The sequence below is a fragment of the Macaca thibetana genome, chromosome 18, assembly GCF_024542745.1.
Source record: "Macaca thibetana thibetana isolate TM-01 chromosome 18, ASM2454274v1, whole genome shotgun sequence".
NCBI lineage: Eukaryota > Metazoa > Chordata > Mammalia > Primates > Cercopithecidae > Macaca > Macaca thibetana.
In genome coordinates, this window is record NC_065595.1 from 47,028,780 (window position 1) to 47,048,011 (window position 19,232).

A 19,232-nucleotide genomic window follows, 5' to 3' on the forward strand; every position below is an offset into this window, starting at 1 on the left:
TACTGCAAATATATAGTGACCTTGAACCTACATTCATTTAAATAGCACAGCCTCAAAATGTCAAACTCAGGTAATAACAAAGAAATTATCATCACATAATATTACCAGAAAGTCTTTTATTTATTTATTTATTTATTATTATTGTACTTTAAGTTGTAGGGTACATGTGCATAACGTGCAGGTTTGTTACATATGTATACTTGTGCCATGTCGGTGTGCTGCACCCATCAACTCATCATTTACATCAGGTATAACTCCCAATGCAATCCCTCCCCCCTCCCCCCGCCCCATGATAGGCCCCTGTGTGTGATGTTCCCCTTCCTGAGTCCAAGTGATCTCACTGTTCAGTTCCCACCTATGAGTGAGAACATGCGGTGTTTGGTTTTCTGTTCTTGTGATAGTTTGCTAAGAATGATGGTTTCCAGCTGCATCCATGTCCCTACAAAGGACGCAAACTCATCCTTTTTGATGGCTGCATAGTATTCCATGGTGTATATGTGCCACATTTTCTTAATCCAATCTGTCACTGATGTACATTTGGGTTGATTCCAAGTCTTTGCTATTGTGAATAGTGCCGCAATAAACATACGTGTGCATGTGTCTTTATAGCAGCATAATTTATAATCCTTTGGGTATATACCCAGTAATGGGATGGCTGGGTCATATGGTACATGTAGTTCTAGATCCTTGAGGAATCGCCATACTGTTTTCCATAATGGTGGAACTAGTTTACAATCCCACCAACAGTGTAAAAGTGTTCCTATTTCTCCACATCCTCTCCAGCAACTGTTGTTTCCTGACTTTTTAATGATCACCATTCTAAGTGGTGTGAGATGGTATCTCATTGTGGTTTTGATTTGCATTTCTCTGATGGCCAGTGATGATGAGCATTTTTTCATGTGTCTGTTGGCTGTATGAATGTCTTCTTTTGAGAAATGTCTGTTCATATCCTTTGCCCACTTTTTGATGGGGTTGTTTGTTTTTTTCTTGTAAATTTGTTTGAGTTCTTTGTAGGTTCTGGATATTAGCCCTTTGTCAGATGAGTAGATTGCAAAAATTTTCTCCCATTTTGTAGGTTGCCTGTTCACTCTGATGGTAGTTTCTTTTGCTGTGCAGAAGCTCTTTAATTTAATGAGATCCCATTTGTCAATTTTGGCTTTTGCTGCTGTTGCTTTTGGTGTTTTAGACATGAAGTCTTTGCCCATGCCTATGTCCTCAATGGTACCACCTAGGTTTTCCTCTAGGATTTTTATGGTATTAGGTCTAACATTTAAGTCTCTAATCCATCTTGAATTAATTTTCGTATAAGGAGTAAGGAAAGGATCCAGTTTCAGCTTTCTACTTATGGCTAGCCAATTTTCCCAGCACCATTTATTAAATAGGGAATCCTTTCCCCATTTCTTGTTTCTCTCAGGTTTGTCAAAGATCAGATGGCTGTAGATGTGTGGTATTATTTCTGAGGACTCTGTTCTGTTCCATTGGTCTATATCTCTGTTTTGGTACCAGTACCATGCTGTTTTGGTTACTGTAGCTTTGTAGTATAGTTTGAAGTCAGGTAGCGTGATGCCTCCAGCTTTGTTCTTTTGACTTAGGATCGTCTTGGAGATGCGGGCTCTTTTTTGGTTCCATATGAACTTTAAAGCAGTTTTTTCCAATTCTGTGAAGAAACTCGTTGGTAGCTTGATGGGGATGGCATTGAATCTATAAATTACCTTGGGCAGTATGGCCATTTTCACGATATTGATTCTTCCTATCCATGAGCATGGTATGTTCTTCCATTTGTTTGTGTCCTCTTTGATTTCACTGAGAAGTGGTTTGTAGTTCTCCTTGAAGAGGTCCTTTACATCCCTTGTAAGTTGGATTCCTAGGTATTTGATTCTCTTTGAAGCAATTGTGAATGGAAGTTCATTCCTGATTTGGCTCTCTGTTTGTCTGTTACTGGTGTATAAGAATGCTTGTGATTTTTGCACATTAATTTTGTATCCTAAGACTTTGCTGAAGTTGCTTATCAGCTTAAGGAGATTTTGGGCTGAGACAATGGGGTTTTCTAAATATACAATCATGTCATCTGCAAACAGAGTGGACCTCAAGCAATCTCCAACAGACCTACAGCTGAGGGCCCTGACTGTTAGAAGGAAAACTATCAAACAGGAAGGACACCTACACCAAAACCCCATCAGTACATCACCATCATCAAAGACCAGAGGCAGATAAAACCACAAAGATGGGGAAAAGCAGGGCAGAAAAGCTGGAAATTCAAAAAATAAGAGCGCATCTCCCCCGGCAAAGGAGCGCAGCTCATCGCCAGCAACGGATCAAAGCTGGACGGAGAATGACTTTGACGAGATGAGAGAAGAAGGCTTCAGTCCATCAAATTTCTCAGAGCTAAAGGAGGAATTACGTACCCAGCGCAAAGAAACTAAAAATCTTGAAAAAAAAAGTGGAAGAATTGATGACTAGAGTAATTAATGCAGAGAAGGTCATAAACGAAATGAAAGAGATGAAAACCATGACACGAGAAATACGTGACAAATGCACAAGCTTCAGTAACCGACTCGATCAACTGGAAGAAAGAGTATCTGCGATTGAGGATCAAATGAATGAAATGAAGCGAGAAGAGAAACCAAAAGAAAAAAGAAGCAAAAGAAATGAACAAAGCCTGCAAGAAGTATGGGATTATGTGAAAAGACCAAATCTACGTCTGAATGGGGTGCCTGAAAGTGAGGGGGAAAATGGAACCAAGTTGGAAAACACTCTTCAGGATATCATCCAGGAGAACTTCCCCAACCTAGTAGGGCAGGCCAACATTCAAATCCAGGAAATACAGAGAACGCCACAAAGATACTCCTCGAGAAGAGCAACTCCAAGACACATAATTGCCAGATTCACCAAAGTTGAAATGAAGGAAAAAATCTTAAGGGCAGCCAGAGAGAAAGGTCGGGTTACCCACAAAGGGAAGCCCATCAGACTAATAGCAGATCTCTCGGCAGAAACTCTCCAAGCCAGAAGAGAGTGGGGGCCAATATTCAACATTCTTAAAGAAAAGAATTTTCAACCCAGAATTTCATATCCAGCCAAACTAAGTTTCATAAGTGAAGGAGAAATAAAATCCTTTACAGATAAGCAAATGCTTAGAGATTTTGTCACCACTAGGCCTGCCTTACAAGAGACCCTGAAGGAAGCACTCAACATGGAAAGGAACAACCGGTACCAGCCATTGCAAAAAACATGCCAAAATGTAAAGACCATCGAGGCTAGGAAGAAACTGCATCAACTAACGAGCAAAATAACCAGTTAATATCATAATGGCAGGATCAAGTTCACACATAACAATCTTAACCTTAAATGTAAATGGACTAAATGCTCCAATTAAAAGACACAGACTGGCAAACTGGATAAAGAGTCAAGACCCATCAGTCTGCTGTATTCAGGAGACCCATCTCACACGCAGAGACATACATAGGCTCAAAATAAAGGGATGGAGGAAGATTTACCAAAAAAATGGAGAACAAAAAAAAGCGGGGGTTGCAATACTAGTCTCTGATAAAACAGACTTTAAACCATCAAAGATCAAAAGAGACAAAGAAGGCCATTACATAATGGTAAAGGGATCAATTCAACAGGAAGAGCTAACTATCCTAAATATATATGCACCCAATACAGGAGCACCCAGATTCATAAACCAAGTCCTTAGAGACTTACAAAGAGACTTAGACTCCCATACAATCATAATGGGAGACTTCAACACTCCACTGTCAACATTAGACAGATCAACGAGACAGAAAGTTAACACGGATATCCAGGAATTGAACTCATCTCTGCAGCAAGCAGACCTAATAGACATCTATAGAACTCTCCACCCCAAATCAACAGAATATACATTCTTCTCAGCACCACATCGTACTTACTCCAAAATCGACCACGTAATTGGAAGTAAAGCACTCCCCAGCAAATGTACAAGAACAAAAATTATAACAAACTGTCTCTCAGACCACAGTGCAATCAAACTAGAACTCAGGACTAAGAAACTCAACCAAAACCGCTCAACTACATGGAAACTGAACAACCTGCTCCTGAATGACTACTGGGTACATAACGAAATGAAGGCAGAAATAAAGATGTTCTTTGAAACCAATGAGAACAAAGATACAACATACCAGAATCTCTGGGACACATTTAAAGCAGTGTGTAGAGGGAAATTTATAGCACTAAATGCCCACAAGAGAAAGCAGGAAAGATCTAAAATTGACACTCTAACATCACAATTAAAAGAACTGGAGAAGCAAGAGCAAACACATTCGAAAGCTAGCAAAAGGCTAGAAATAACTAAGATCAGAGCAGAACTGAAGGAGATAGAGACACAAAAAACTCTCCAAAAAATCAATGAATCCAGGAGTTGGTTTTTTGAAAAGATCAACAAAATTGACAGACCACTAGCAAGACTAATAAAGAAGAAAAGAGAGAAGAATCAAATCGACGCAATTAAAAATGATAAAGGGGATATCACCACCGACCCCACAGAAATACAAACTACCATCAGAGAATACTATAAACACCTCTACGCAAATAAACTGGAAAATCTAGAAGAAATGGATAATTTCCTGGACACTTACACTCTTCCAAGACTAAACCAGGAAGAAGTTGAATCCCTGAATAGACCAATAGCAGGCTCTGAAATTGAGGCAATAATTAATAGCCTACCAACCAAAAAAAGTCCAGGACCAGATGGATTCACAGCTGAATTCTACTAGAGGTACAAGGAGGAGTTGGTACCATTTCTTCTGAAACTATTCCAATCAATAGAAAAAGAGGGAATCCTCCCTAACTCATTTTATGAGGCCAACATCATCCTGATACCAAAGCCTGGCAGAGACACAACAAAAAAAGAGAATTTTAGACCAATATCCCTGATGAACATCGATGCAAAAATCCTCATAAAATACTGGCAAACCGGATTCAGCAACACATCAAAAAGCTTATCCACCATGATCAAGTGGGCTTCATCCCTGGGATGCAAGGCTGGTTCAACATTCGCAAATCAATAAACGTAATCCAGCATATAAACAGAACCAAAGACAAGAACCACATGATTATCTCAATAGATGCAGAAAAGGCTTCTGACAAAATTCAACAGCCCTTCATGCTAAAAACGCTCAATAAATTCGGTATTGATGGAACGTACCTCAAAATAATAACAGCTATTTATGACAAACCCACAGCCAATATCATACTGAATGGGCAAAAACTGGAAAAATTCCCTTTGAAAACTGGCACAAGACAGGGATGCCCTCTCTCACCACTCCTATTCAACATAGTGTTGGAAGTTCTGGCTAGGGCAATTAGGCAAGAGAAAGAAATCAAGGGTATTCAGTTAGGAACAGAAAGTCTTAACATATATTACCAAAACCTGATAGATTGGATCAAAAAAAAATTGTCTTAAGGTTATAGAGGACTTTTACAACTCAATAATCAATCTTGAACCAACAAATTTAACACAGGGCATTGTACTGAGCCATTAGAGAAAGGAGTTTTTTCCCCAGCATTCAAAAGCAACAAGAAAACAAAACATAACACAACTGTCCAGTGAGTCTCAACAGATACTGAAGAATAATCGAAAGCCTCATCTTTCTGCCCCAAAAGAAATTAAATACAGTACCATATTACAAAGGTATCAATTATCTAATACCCCACACGTCCATTATATGTTTAGACATTCAAAAGCACACTTGTATGTACTTTACACGTTACAGAAAAAAAAAAAAACTGTAACGGAAATTATAAAGTATTTGAATTTTTAATGGTACCAAATTTTTTAAAATGCCACTCAACTGATTTTCAAGGTAAATTGCATATATTAGAGGGTAGAAGAAAACTGAAAATTAAAAGTTTACATATAAAAATAATGAAGTTAATGAATGAACTAAAGAATAATTAGAAAGAAGGAAAGATGAAAAGAAAAAAGCAGACATTCATTAAACAGAAAACAATAATGAAAACCATCAACAATAAAAAATATTTTTTATTAAGCTCTTAAAAGACATCTCTGGCCTGAGATGGTATAAACAAATGTGAAGAGGAATGAAAGGTAAGGACACAATACTTGAGAGAGTACATATTTAAAGGTAGATGTAATTATAATTAAAAGTAGATTTTAAAAAGCATATTATTATGACTCTTTGCAATGTCATTGAAGACAAATTATTTTAAGTTTTATACATTTCCAAATTTAACCTGAAAAGAGAAAGATAAATGTGTAAAAACTTTTTGAAAACTGAATTTGTGCCCTCTTTCCCACAAATACACAAAGCACAAATTATACAAATTATAAACGGCTCTAAAGATAAATTGTATGTGGGGAGGGAGACTTACTTTCTTGACTCTGGAACTCCCTATTTCATTACATACATATTTCAGAAAAAAAGAAAAAACCTCTTCAACTGACTTTATAAAAATAATATAACATTTATTACAAAAGAAAGAGAAGCAGGACGATATGAGAGAGACTGTACTAGCCAATCTCACAAATACATAAAATTTTACAAGTTGTTTCTATTCAAAAAATCTAGTATTTGTTGAGTTGAGATGTCGGGTATGCAGGTGTCTGTTCTACTAGCATATGTATTTTTCTATATGTTTGAAATATTTCACAATAAAAACCTTACACCAGAATTAGGAAGAAGCTTCTCTTCTCAGAAGTAGAGGCAAAGGCCAAACCTAGAGGCAAAAATGTTAAAAAATACATATATATGAAAAAAATTTTGCTTAATTCTTATTAAATGGCATAAATATTCTCATGTAACAGAGTTGAGGTCATTTATTGAGAGTGACTCTGATTGGAGGAAACGTTAGAAAACTGAGAAAAATGTAAAACTTTTTATTTTCTACTTCTGAAACATGTTATGAGCAATGTGAGAAATAGGAACTTACACTGCTATTATTTAGTATGGTATGAAATGTTTAAGAATATCAGAATAAAGACGCTTCAGAGAGGCACATAGTCTTTTATGACAAAGTCAAAAGAAGAACTATTTCAAAGATGTCCACCTAAGCAAAAATATGTTTTATGATTTTGGAACAAAGACAGAGAAGATGAACTAAATTTCTTGCCACAAAGGATGTTTAATTCCATTTTAATTATCCTTACACGTGTACTCTTAATTGGCTTAAGAACAATCCAATTATATATGATTGTCTTATCTCATTAAAGTTGGTACCTCATATCTCCCAACAGTACCCAGAGAAGGAAAAAAGATGTAGTCATTTTAGCGTTTAATTCCCAGACACTTGGCCTAGAGGGTCTGAGGTAGGGCAAAGGAGAAAAGAAGCAACAATTGCTACATTGCCACAGTCTATGCTATACAAGAAGACACCCGACTGATCTCATGATAAAACTCATGGGGAATGTGTTCCACTAGGGTGAGGGAAATTCTCTATTTGGCCACAGGGAGTTCGAAGACCACCAGCCTGTGAAAGTTGCAGGCTCCAGAACACTTGTTGATCACTGGGTAGTCTGCTGGCTTCCGGACTCACATTTCCCAGAAGGGAGCCCATACAAGGATTATGCATGAAGTGTGCACACACAGCGACACAGACACACTCACATAGAGAAGCACACGCAAAAGGCAGACCAGGCAGACAAGAAGCACTGCTCAAACACAGAGTTCTAACCCAAAGAGTTCCTCACGATCTCAAGAAATTAGAGAGGAACGATTCTGACAAACAGGTCTGCTAGGTGTAGTGGCTCACACCTGTAATCCTAGCTACTCAAAAGTCTGAGGTGGGAGGACTGTTTGAGGCCAGGAGATCCAGACTAGCCTGAAAAACAGCAAGAGCCTGTATCTAAAACAAACAAACAAACAAACAAACACACACTAGCATAATGGCGCATGCCTGTAGTCCCAGTTACTTGGGAAGATGAGGCAGAAGGATTTCTTGAGCTCAGGAGTTTGAGGCTGCAGTAAGCTATGATGGTATCATTGCACTTCAGCTTGCACATCAGAGCGAAACTATGTCTCTAAAATGAAATTAAATTAAGTGGCGCTCAGAGAAGAAAAATCAGCTTCCAAAGAATAAAATCTAATGGGAAAAATATCTATCAGAGGGCAAAATCTAATCAATATACAACATGAATCAATGTAGTCTTCATAAATGAAGAAATTGTGTAAAAAGTCTACATGGAGCACTGAGTCCATTAAAATATAGTACCAGGGTTAATGAACTATAGGAATTATGGTTAAACAAATAGAACATAAATGTTATCAACTTCAATATTCAAAAAATATTGTAACAAAAACATGCAGGTAGGAAGCTCTGTAGTGTAATTATTTCCCTATCTTTTTATAATATATTGTCCAAAGTTGAAATGAGTAGTTAAAAAGGTAATCATTCTTATTTCAGTTTCTCATATTTGTAATAACTCTGGAGAAAACTTTTTTTGTGGCAATATTTAACAATTTTGTTTTTTACTTTTACTTTTTTATTATTTAATATAAAATTAATTAAATTTTGTACTTTTAATTAAAATGGTGTAATACAGGTTTTCTAATATCTCTGGCTATAGATACACAGTAAGAAATGTCAAATAACGTTTATAATGCACTGGAGATAATTATTTTGGATGAAAAGATGTGCGGTTATTATTCAAACTTTATTTTTATATTTATGCTTTGGTTTATTTAAAGAGTATGTACCATTTTATAAACCAACAAAGCTATAATTCTTCACTCCGAAAACATTAAACCAAATAAAATACATTGGAATGAATCCCAGAAGTTAAGCCCACCACGGACATGTATTAAACCCCCCTTGGAGACATCCATTAGAAGCTTACATTTGTTTAGCAAGCACTTTTTAAACTCTTACCGTGTGATTGCGTGATTGCGTAGGAAGAAGTATAATTAAAACTACTTTAGGTCAATGACCTTGAATTCAAGGAACTTACATTTTAGTTAGGGAAAATTGTAAGATATCAAGATATAGAAAACAAGTGGTAAGAGTATATTACTAAAGAAAGTTTAAAGTATTCACAAATCTGTGTTCTAAGTGCCATGAAGACAGTGAGATGATAATGTACTAGGATTGTCTCAGAAATCTTCATGGGAGAGGGTTTTAAGTGGTTTATCCTTTGGTAAGGCAAGGAGAGAGGGTATTATTTAAACAACTGATTAGGCAAGAAAAACATATGCTTCTAACCGCATTTGCAGCTGGCACCTACCCTTCATCCCAGCAGATGAAGTTTCTACTGCCTGGTTATTTGGTAGTTTAACATTTACTGTTATAATAATTTTCAAGGTCTATAATAAAGGAGTCCTTGTAGATATTGTTAGCATTTGTTTTATGCATATCAGAACAGTGTTTTCTATTGTACTTGATTAAGAAATAGGAAAGGGACCACCAAAGTTTTGTTTTGTTTCTTTATAACCTCATCAGAGAAATACACACCATTTTAGAAGCACTATATTTTTCAACTGCACTCACCCCGTGACCAAGTCTATTCAATCAGTGGGCTACTCAAAGAAATATCATCATAGTTTTCATGCATAACCCTGGCCGTGGGCAAACAAACAGAACAAAACCAAAAACCTACATCAACAGTTGTAGCTTCCCAAGCTGGGTGGTATATTTCTCAGGAGAACTTTGAGATTACCATCAGAATTACAATGACTGAGGAAATTTTTTTCTTTTATTTTCAACTTAAGATTTAAAACTGAGGTTGAGAAATTTTGAAGCTTCTTATTATTATTCTTGTTTTATTGTGTGCTTCTAACCCTCTCTAGGGAAGCTGAGCATGAGAGAGTCTGAGGGGGCCTATGGTGCCTCCTGTACTGAAGAGTGTTGAGAGAACATACTGGGGTCCATTGTGTCTTGGGCTACACTCCTTAGATGTAAGGCCCAAGTGAAACCCATGCCTTGCACAGAGTGAATATCTTGCAATCTGATAAAGCAACTAATTGCTAGAAATCAAGAGAAGGCACTTAGGGGACAATTAGAAGAACTTTGTATCCTTTTAGGAAAATATCACAATGAGAAAAAAACTGTACACTTATACCCTGAACTCTGGTTTTCACTGGATTTTGTTTCAGAATTATTAACTTAAATTAGAACAGACTTACAGCATTTGTTTTAATTCAGCATGGTTTCAACAGGTTAGGACTTATACATACCCACTACTACCTAGAGAAGGCAAGTAAAGTAAAAAACCTCATTTCAAGACCATATGAATTAGATGTCTAACTCAGGTGGAAAAAAAATAGAATAGGGAATACAGGCTGTCTCTATCTGGCTGGCTAAAGGATATGAGGGGGGATCACTCCTTTGGATCTGCTACACGCTGGTATACAAAGAATGACCTTCTCCACAAACACAGGACCATTTTCATTCAAGAAGATAGGAGAAACTTCACTATGCTGGACCCCCTAGAATGTGTCATTCATTCATCCAAACTTCTAGGTCATTCAGTTAATTAGAATCATTCATTCCAAACTCATTGAGAACCTACTAAACAGAAGGGCTATGATGGTTGTAGTAAGGACTACAGATGTGGACAGAAAGGGCACTGTTCCAAGGAGTTAACAACTTAATGGCAAAGAGCAGAATGTATGTAAGTATGCCTTACAGAGTATTAAATATCAGTCTGATTCTAACAGGGCATTAAAAACATTACTGTCTAAAAAAGACACGGGTGGCCAGGCACGGTGGCTCACGCCTGTAATCCCAACACTTTGGGAGGCCGAAGTGGGCGGACCACGAGGTCAGGAGATTGAGACCATCCTGGCTAACACCGTGAAACCCTGTCTCTACTAAAAATACAAAAAATTAGCCAGGCGTGGTGGCGGGCGCCTGTAATGCCAGCTAATCGGGAGGTTGAGGCAGAAGAACGGGGTGAAGCCCGGGAGGCAGAGCTTGCAGTGGGCCGAGATTGTGCTACTGTACTCCAGTCTGGGGCCACAGAGTGAGATTGCGTCTCAAAAAAAAAAAAAAAAAAAAAAAAAGGGTTATTTTCTGGACATGGTTATATTTAAGGACCGTCCTTTCATTCCATGCTTTTTCATTTTCTACTGCTGGGCATATATTGGAAACTTCGAAAATACTACTGACTTCATTTACACAAAATAAGCCATTCCATTCAGCTGCTGGATAGGTTAGTCAGCCAGTCACAGTTCCTACCCAGTAAACACTTGCAGTTTACCTTTGACAGAATTGTACTTCAGCTGGCTTATTTTAAATCCCACCTTCTTCCTCCTTGTGTTTGATGCAGAATAGGGTGAGAAATCTTACAATTGCTAGCTCTCCTTCCATGTGTAGTTAGACCTGCACTTTAACACCTATGGTAGTCTCACCATGTCATTTCTTGTGTTTCCCTCAGTGGCGCCTACAGGTCTAAAATATAGGTTAGATGATTTAACATTCAGATTCTATCCAGAATGAACGGCTTAGACTTTGGAGTTAGATATGTCTTGGCCTATATCACTTAGTTGTGTCATTTTCATGCAACCTCCTTAAACCTTCAGGATCTCAGTTCCTTCGGCTGTAAAACAGACGTCATTCTACTGTACAAAATTGAAGTAAAATTAAAAGACATAACTTATGTTAAAATACCTAGACCATTCCATTACATATGGCCAGTGAATGTGACTTCACTTCTCCATTCCTCCATTAGTTTCATTATCTCCATTACTTTATAGTCTAGAACAAAGCAGGTTTGAAATATCAGGGGGCACTCCTTCATTACCTTTTAATTTGCTAACAATTTGCCGAAATCCTTCAGCAACACGATATCTAACATATAAGATGTTTAGTGGCATGCAGGATTTCCTAAGAGCAGACTTGTGTATCAGTCTTTATATCTTTCAGTTGACTTTCAGTATTAAAACAAATTCTGATTCTCTAATTCATTGAGCATGGACTTCAAGATACAAAAATCAGAATACCAGCTGAATTCTACCAGAGGTACAAGGAGGAGTTGGTACCATTCCTTCTGAAACTATTCCAATCAATAGAAAAAGAGGGAATCCTCCCTAACTCATTTTATGAGGCCAACATCATTCTGATACCAAAGCCTGGCAGAGACACAACAAAAAAAGAGAATTTTAGACCAATATCCCTGATGAATATCGATGCAAAAATCCTCAATAAAATACTGGCAAACCGGGTTCAGCAGCACATCAAAAAGCTTATCCACCATGATCAAGTGGGCTTCATCCCTGGGATGCAAGGCTGGTTCAACATTCGCAAATCAATAAACATAATCCAGCATATAAACAGAACCAAAGACAAGAACCACATGATTATCTCAATAGATGCAGAAAAGGCTTTTGACAAAATTCAACAGCCCTTCATGCTAAAAACGCTCAATAAATTCGGTATTGATGGAACGTACCTCAAAATAATAAGAGCTATCTATGACAAACCCACAGCCAATATCATACTGAATGGGCAAAAACTGGAAAAATTCCCTTTGAAAACTGGCACAAGACAGGGATGCCCTCTCTCACCACTCCTATTCAACATAGTGTTGGAAGTTCTGGCTAGGGCAATTAGGCAAGAGAAAGAAATCAAGGGTATTCAGTTAGGAAAAGAAGAAGTCAAATTGTCCCTCTTTGCAGATGACATGATTGTATATTTAGAAAACCCCATTGTCTCAGCCCAAAATCTCCTTAAGCTGATAAGCAATTTCAGCAAAGTCTCAGGATACAAAATTAATGTGCAAAAATCACAAGCATTCTTATACACCAGTAACAGACAAACAGAGAGCCAAATCAGGAAGGAACTTCCATTCACAATTGCTTCAAAGAGAATCAAATACCTAGGAATCCAACTTACAAGGGATGTAAAGGACCTCTTCAAGGAGAACTACAAACCACTGCTCAGTGAAATCAAAGAGGACACAAACAAATGGAAGAACATACCATGCTCATGGATAGGAAGAATCAATATCGTGAAAATGGCCATACTGCCCAAGGTTATTTATAGATTCAATGCCATCCCCATCAAGCTACCGAGTTTCTACACGGAATTGGAAAAAACTGCTTTAAAGTTCATATGGAACCAAAAAAGAGCCCGCATCTCCAAGACAATCCTAAGTCAAAAGAACAAAGCTGGAGGCATCACGCTACCTGACTTCAAACTATACTACAAAGCTACAGTAACCAAAACAGCATGGTACTGGTACCAAAACAGAGATATAGACCAATGGAACAGAACAGAGTCCTCAGAAATAATACCACACATCTACAGCCATCTGATCTTTGACAAACCTGAGAGAAACAAGAAATGGGGAAAGGATTCCCTATTTAATAAATGGTGCTGGGAAAATTGGCTAGCCGTAAGTAGAAAGCTGAAACTGGATCCTTTCCTTACTCCTTATACGAAAATTAATTCAAGATGGATTAGAGACTTAAATGTTAGACCTAATACCATAAAAATCCTAGAGGAAAACCTAGGTAGTACCATTGAGGACATAGGCATGGGCAAAGACTTCATGTCTAAAACACCAAAAGCAACGGCAGCAAAAGCCAAAATTGACAAATGGGATCTCATTAAACTAAAGAGCTTCTGCACAGCAAAAGAAACTACCATCAGAGTGAACAGGCAACCTACAGAATGGGAGAAAATTTTTGCAATCTACTCATCTGACAAAGGGCTAATATCCAGAACCTACAAAGAACTCAAACAAATTTACAAGAAAAAAACAAACAACCCCATCAAAAAGTGGGCAAAGGATATGAACAGACATTTCTCAAAAGAAGACATTCATACAGCCAACAGACACATGAAAAAATGCTCATCATCACTGGCCATCAGAGAAATGCAAATCAAAACCACAATGAGATACCATCTCACACCAGTTAGAATGGCGATCATTAAAAAGTCAGGAAACAACAGGTGCTGGAGAGGATGTGGAGAAATAGGAACACTTTTACACTGTTGGTGGGATTGTAAACTAGTTCAACCATTATGGAAAACAGTATGGCGATTCCTCAAGGATCTAGAACTAGATGTACCATATGACCCAGCCATCCCATTACTGGGTATATACCCAAAGGATTATAAATTATGCTGCTATAAAGACACATGCACACGTATGTTTATTGCGGCACTATTCACAATAGCAAAGACTTGGAATCAACCCAAATGTCCATCAGTGACAGATTGGATTAAGAAAATGTGGCACATATACACCATGGAATACTATGCAGCCATCAAAAAGGATGAGTTTGTGTCCTTTGTAGGGACATGGATGCAGCTGGAAACCATCATTCTTAGCAAACTATCACAAGAACAGAAAACCAAACACCGCATGTTCTCACTCATAGGTGGGAACTGACCAATGAGATCACTCGGACTCAGGAAGGGGAACATCACACACTGGGGCCTATCATGGGGAGGGGGGAGGGGGGAAGGGGGAAGGGGGAGGGGGGAGGGATTGCATTGGGAGTTATACCTGATGTAAATGACGAGTTGATGGGTGCAGCACAGCAACAAGGCACAAGTATACATATGTAACAAACCTGCACGTTATGCACATGTACCCTATAACTTAAAGTATAATAATAATAAATAAATTAAAAAAAAATAAAAAAAAAAAAAAAAAAAAAAAAAAAAAAAAAAAAAAAAAAATCAGAATACAAGAGATCCTGGGCTGGGCATGGTGGCCCACTCCCCAATCCCAGCACTTTGAGGGGCAGAGGCAGGCGGATCACCTGAGGTCAGGAGTTTGAGACCAGCCTGGACAACATGGTGAAACCCTGTCTCTACCAAAAATACAAAAATCAGCTGGGTATGGTGGCAGTGCCTGTAATCCCAGCTGAATAGGCAGGAGAATCACTTGAACCCGGGAGGCAGAGGTTGCAGTGAGCTGAGATGGTGCCACTGTACTCTAGCCTGGGCAACAAGAGCAAAACCCCGTCTCAAAAAAGAAAAAGAAATAAAAAAAGAATGACTAAAGATCTGAGCCCCTGAGAGGATCCTGATAATGGCACACCTTAGTAACTTTCAGTACTGAAGTAACTAAGGAAATAAATGGGGATGCCCCTGTGCCTTAAATTTTCATACACTCATTACATGGCACTAACTTTATGAAGGTTGGCAGCCGACTTTTTTTAACTAAAGGTCACTGACGTTTAAATTCCTTAGTGTATGGTAATGTGGTACTGTTTTGGATTTTTGGTATATTCTTTATATATCATTCTCCCACTATAGTTTTCTATTTCAGAAGCTACTTACATTAAAATACTTACTTTACAACACCCAGAGTACTAGGAAAGAATATGTCAATGTATAGGTAAGTATGGTTATACACAAACACACATTATTTTGGGCTAGAGAATAACTAAAATTATTTAGCCTTGAAAATAATGCAAAACAGAGAATTATGCTGTATTTAAAGATTTTAAATAAAAAAGATTCTGCTTTCCTAAAGGTCTCTTATTTAAATATAAATAAATCCTATTTAAAGTCTTTTTATTGGAAGTATGTCCCAAGATTTAGCAAATATGTCTGTCATATAGTAACAATTGAAAGAACTTTACCAAAAAAAAATCAAATAAAATCTTGAATTTTATAAACAGATACACTCTGCAAATAAGAATTATCTCAAGTTGCCAAGAAAGTAAGTGGCTGAACAGGTAATAAAGTTCACATCAATAAATCTGTAGTTTCTGCCAAACATTTTACAAAATATTATAATGATCCAGGTTATTATCATGACCCTATTCACAGGTAAAACAACTCAGAGAGAGAAATGAAGCCATCAGGATCCAGGTGCAGCAACAAGGCAGTGGCAGTTGAGAATTCTAGTGTTCAAACCAGGATATGTTTATTTCTGTCTTAATTCTCATGCTCTTTTCTGCCTGAATGCTGTTGGGGGTTCCTGATGAAAAGTTATCAGGAAAGAAGTATGTCGAAGAAAACCTGGTGCTGACTTGAAAGACCTGTGGCCTGTGCCTCCCACATTTCTCAGCAATTTTACATTATTTTTTCAGAGAGCCACTACTAAATATTTTAAGAAGCATAGACAAAAAGCAAGGAAGAGCAATTTTACTGCAGCAGACGCCACGGACAATGTACTCTCCAGTTCAGTGAACCCTTTATAAAGGTTGCATTTTTTTCTTCCAATACAGCATATTCCAATAAAGTATAACCTCGCTGCACAGACAAAGCACTACACATTAGATAGAATCACGACCCGGCAGATAATTATTTTACATGTATCAATTTTAAGTCTCTTATCTTTACCCTCTGCTTCATCCAATATTATCATTCACAAATTTAGTAATAGGCTTAAGACCATTCAGTTGTAACTACAATGTTTCCTTATTTAGCACCCTTTTTGGTTTTGATAAATGGAGGGAAATTTTAATTTCCTTGTTTAATCATTAAAAAAATGTTCTGAGAATTTTAGATAATTTATTTGAAGAAACATAAATTTCTAAAATGTGAAATGGCATAGTCTATTAAACACTCACCTAAACCAGACTTTTTTAATCGTTTTAAGTGCTGACTTGTTTGTTTTCCAGTGGGAGATTTTTGCCCATGTTTCATTTCTTTATCTGAACTGTCTGCTTCACCATTTTTAGATTCGGATCCTAAAAAAGGAAATAGTTATTATGTCATTATCTTCTCTAGCTGTCCTCGAAAAGAAAAATCTAAAATTGTTTGAGGAACTGTAGATATAATCTCCTTTTCTAAGAGTTAATATACTACCTTTGGCCACAATCTGATTCCCCTACTGGATATAAAAAAAGAAGCCCAATAAATCAATCAAACAGAACAAAAAGCAAGAACAGATGGCCTAATAGTGGAGTCAAAACTACGTTCACTGATCTGATAGCTTTTAAAAGAAATAGAGTCAGGTCTTTTGTAAAATACACGAATAAGCTTGAACAATACTATGCCATTTTGAGACAATGCAAGACAGAGACAGGAAGATGAAGAAGAAAGGAATCTTGAAGAGAGGGAGAGATTATACCTTTATAAATAACTTTATGTTGAAGTAGGAACAAAAAATACAAACGTTAATCTACAATAAATAGAATAGTACATAACTGATAAAGTGACAGAAGGTAAATTAGAAGAAAAGGTCAGGGCTGCACTGGGGTGAGAAGAATGCTGCCAGAACACAAAAACTAATAAAGGATTTCTGATTTTGCAGCACAGGACTGAAGAACAAATTCACACTCACAAAGAACTGCTTTTGATGGTATTATACATCAGCATGTGGTCCACCCTTAAAGTTCAACATTCAAACAAAAGCCAAAGCAACAGCAACCACAAAATTCACCTACACATTTTCTTACACCTACTGTCTTCATTTGCTGATGACGAGCAAGCTGGTACATTTTTCTTTTCTAAACTGGAAATAGTCTATATTTTTGAATCACTGAGTCAAAGGTATAAAAAAATTAAACCAAACCTTAAGTGGAAGTATTACTCAGTTTCAGAAAAAAATCATGACATCTCTCTCAGTGAGGAAGTCTCCTCCAGGAAGAAACTGGCCAAGCATATGGTATTTCAGCTCTTTACCTGAAGGCGAATCCGACTGCTCATCAGACACCTTCAATGGTGTCAAAACAACACGAGGAACAGTCTTGTTTACCATCATTGAGACTCCATTTCTTCTTTTCTGCTGCTGCCTCAAAGCCTACAAAACATAATCAAAAGATATGACATAAAAATATAGCCAAAATAATTGCTCATAATTGAATTAAATGACTCATTTGCCCATCATTAGACAGAACCTCTTAAGAGACTTAAATTCCACAGAGCCCTTAATTTCTCAGGATTCTTAATAGTTACCTTCATGTCATTTTCCCTTAAAAGCATAAAATCAGGCTTTGGCAAAGGGTATAAGCCCGAGACCATTTTCGGTATAATTCTAACAACAAAGCAGCACTTAATGGTTTCTTCTACCTTAGCACTGTGGCTTGAGAGTCCATGGAATTTGAAACTATGGCTCCCAAGTCAAATGAATGTAAAATAAATGTTTCGAAACCAGGATAAAAATATATGTGTCTGCACTTCTCTCGCAGGTGCGTCCTCTCCAGCGCACCGCTCAGTCAATCAAGTTAACACTGAGTGTCATCAGTATGTACAGCATGTAAGGACTACAGTATTGATGCACTCACTCAGCCGTGGGGAGCACTGCACAAAATCACTGAACATGGCAGGAATCATTTATTTCTGTGAAGGGAATCAGTCCTAATCTTGGAAACCTTGCAGCACTTGGCTTCTGTCTGCTTGACTTTGGGCATTAACCTTCAGAACACGAACATGACAGGTTCTAGCAAATCCAGGAAAAAATGAATATGAGAATAAATCTCTCCAAATGGGAGCACTTTGTGTTTCATAAATGAATCGACCACGGTGATGATAATGTAATAAAAGACATTTAAAAGTTTTGAAATACAGCTTATCTAGCTGATCACTTTATATAGAAAATTACCTGTAATAAAAAGGGTCTTAAGCACACGAAACTGAAAAGCCATTAAATTCACAGCCATAGGAATGCTAAAACTCCTCAAAAGGTTAAAAGGCTGGCTTCATACGGTCTCAATCCTTTTTATTCCTAGTTTCTGTGTAATTTCTACCAATTTTACAACATCCCAGTTACTTGATTAATGTTCTTCGACTGAGAGTTGTCAGAATCTCCTGAAAGACTGCCTTGACTGTATTTTCCCTTGCTGTCAAAAACCGATGTCCTTTTATTTGCAAAGGGTATTAGCCAATGTCCAACTTGTCAACCATAAGATTTAGCAACCAAATAATTACAGAAGTGAAAATTAAATACCATTTAAATGAAAGAAAGCATTTAAATTATGCATACAACTTATTCAGATAAGATTTAAAGCCCGATGAGAAAGTAAAAGCTTGAGAAATCTATTACAAATGATATGGTTGTTAATGATAACATAAGACATCTTTTCTTTGATTCTTACATTTACTAAGTTTTCATAAAGTACCCAGCTACTATACATGGGAGAGGGGCAAAAAATACAAAGATTAATAATATGCCTTCCTTCTCACCTTTAGCCTGCTGCCAATAATACATTTAATGAGGACATATGTGTTATAAAATATTTAAGACATTTACTCTTTCTTCAAGATGTATACATAATTGCACATAAATTTTGCACATAATTGAATCAATCTGTCTAGCACTGTATAAGGATTCAAAGTACTTTATAGAAATTAACCTAACAATCCAATAATAAAACAGAACACAGCAACATAGC

General features: G+C 37.2%; 1 protein-coding gene across 2 annotated transcripts in view; it reads right to left on the reverse strand.

The window, feature by feature from the left end:
* The window catches only part of ASXL3 (ASXL transcriptional regulator 3), a 182,306-nt gene that overhangs the window by 71,599 nt on the left and 91,475 nt on the right, over nt 1-19,232 (reverse strand). For both annotated transcript variants that reach the window (XM_050768312.1, XM_050768311.1), the window contains 2 exons: nt 17,524-17,641; nt 16,467-16,586 (listed from right to left, as the gene is read on the reverse strand). In XM_050768312.1, the coding sequence (XP_050624269.1) occupies nt 16,467-16,586; nt 17,524-17,641 (238 nt within the window). The remainder of the gene's footprint in view (nt 1-16,466; nt 16,587-17,523; nt 17,642-19,232) is intronic.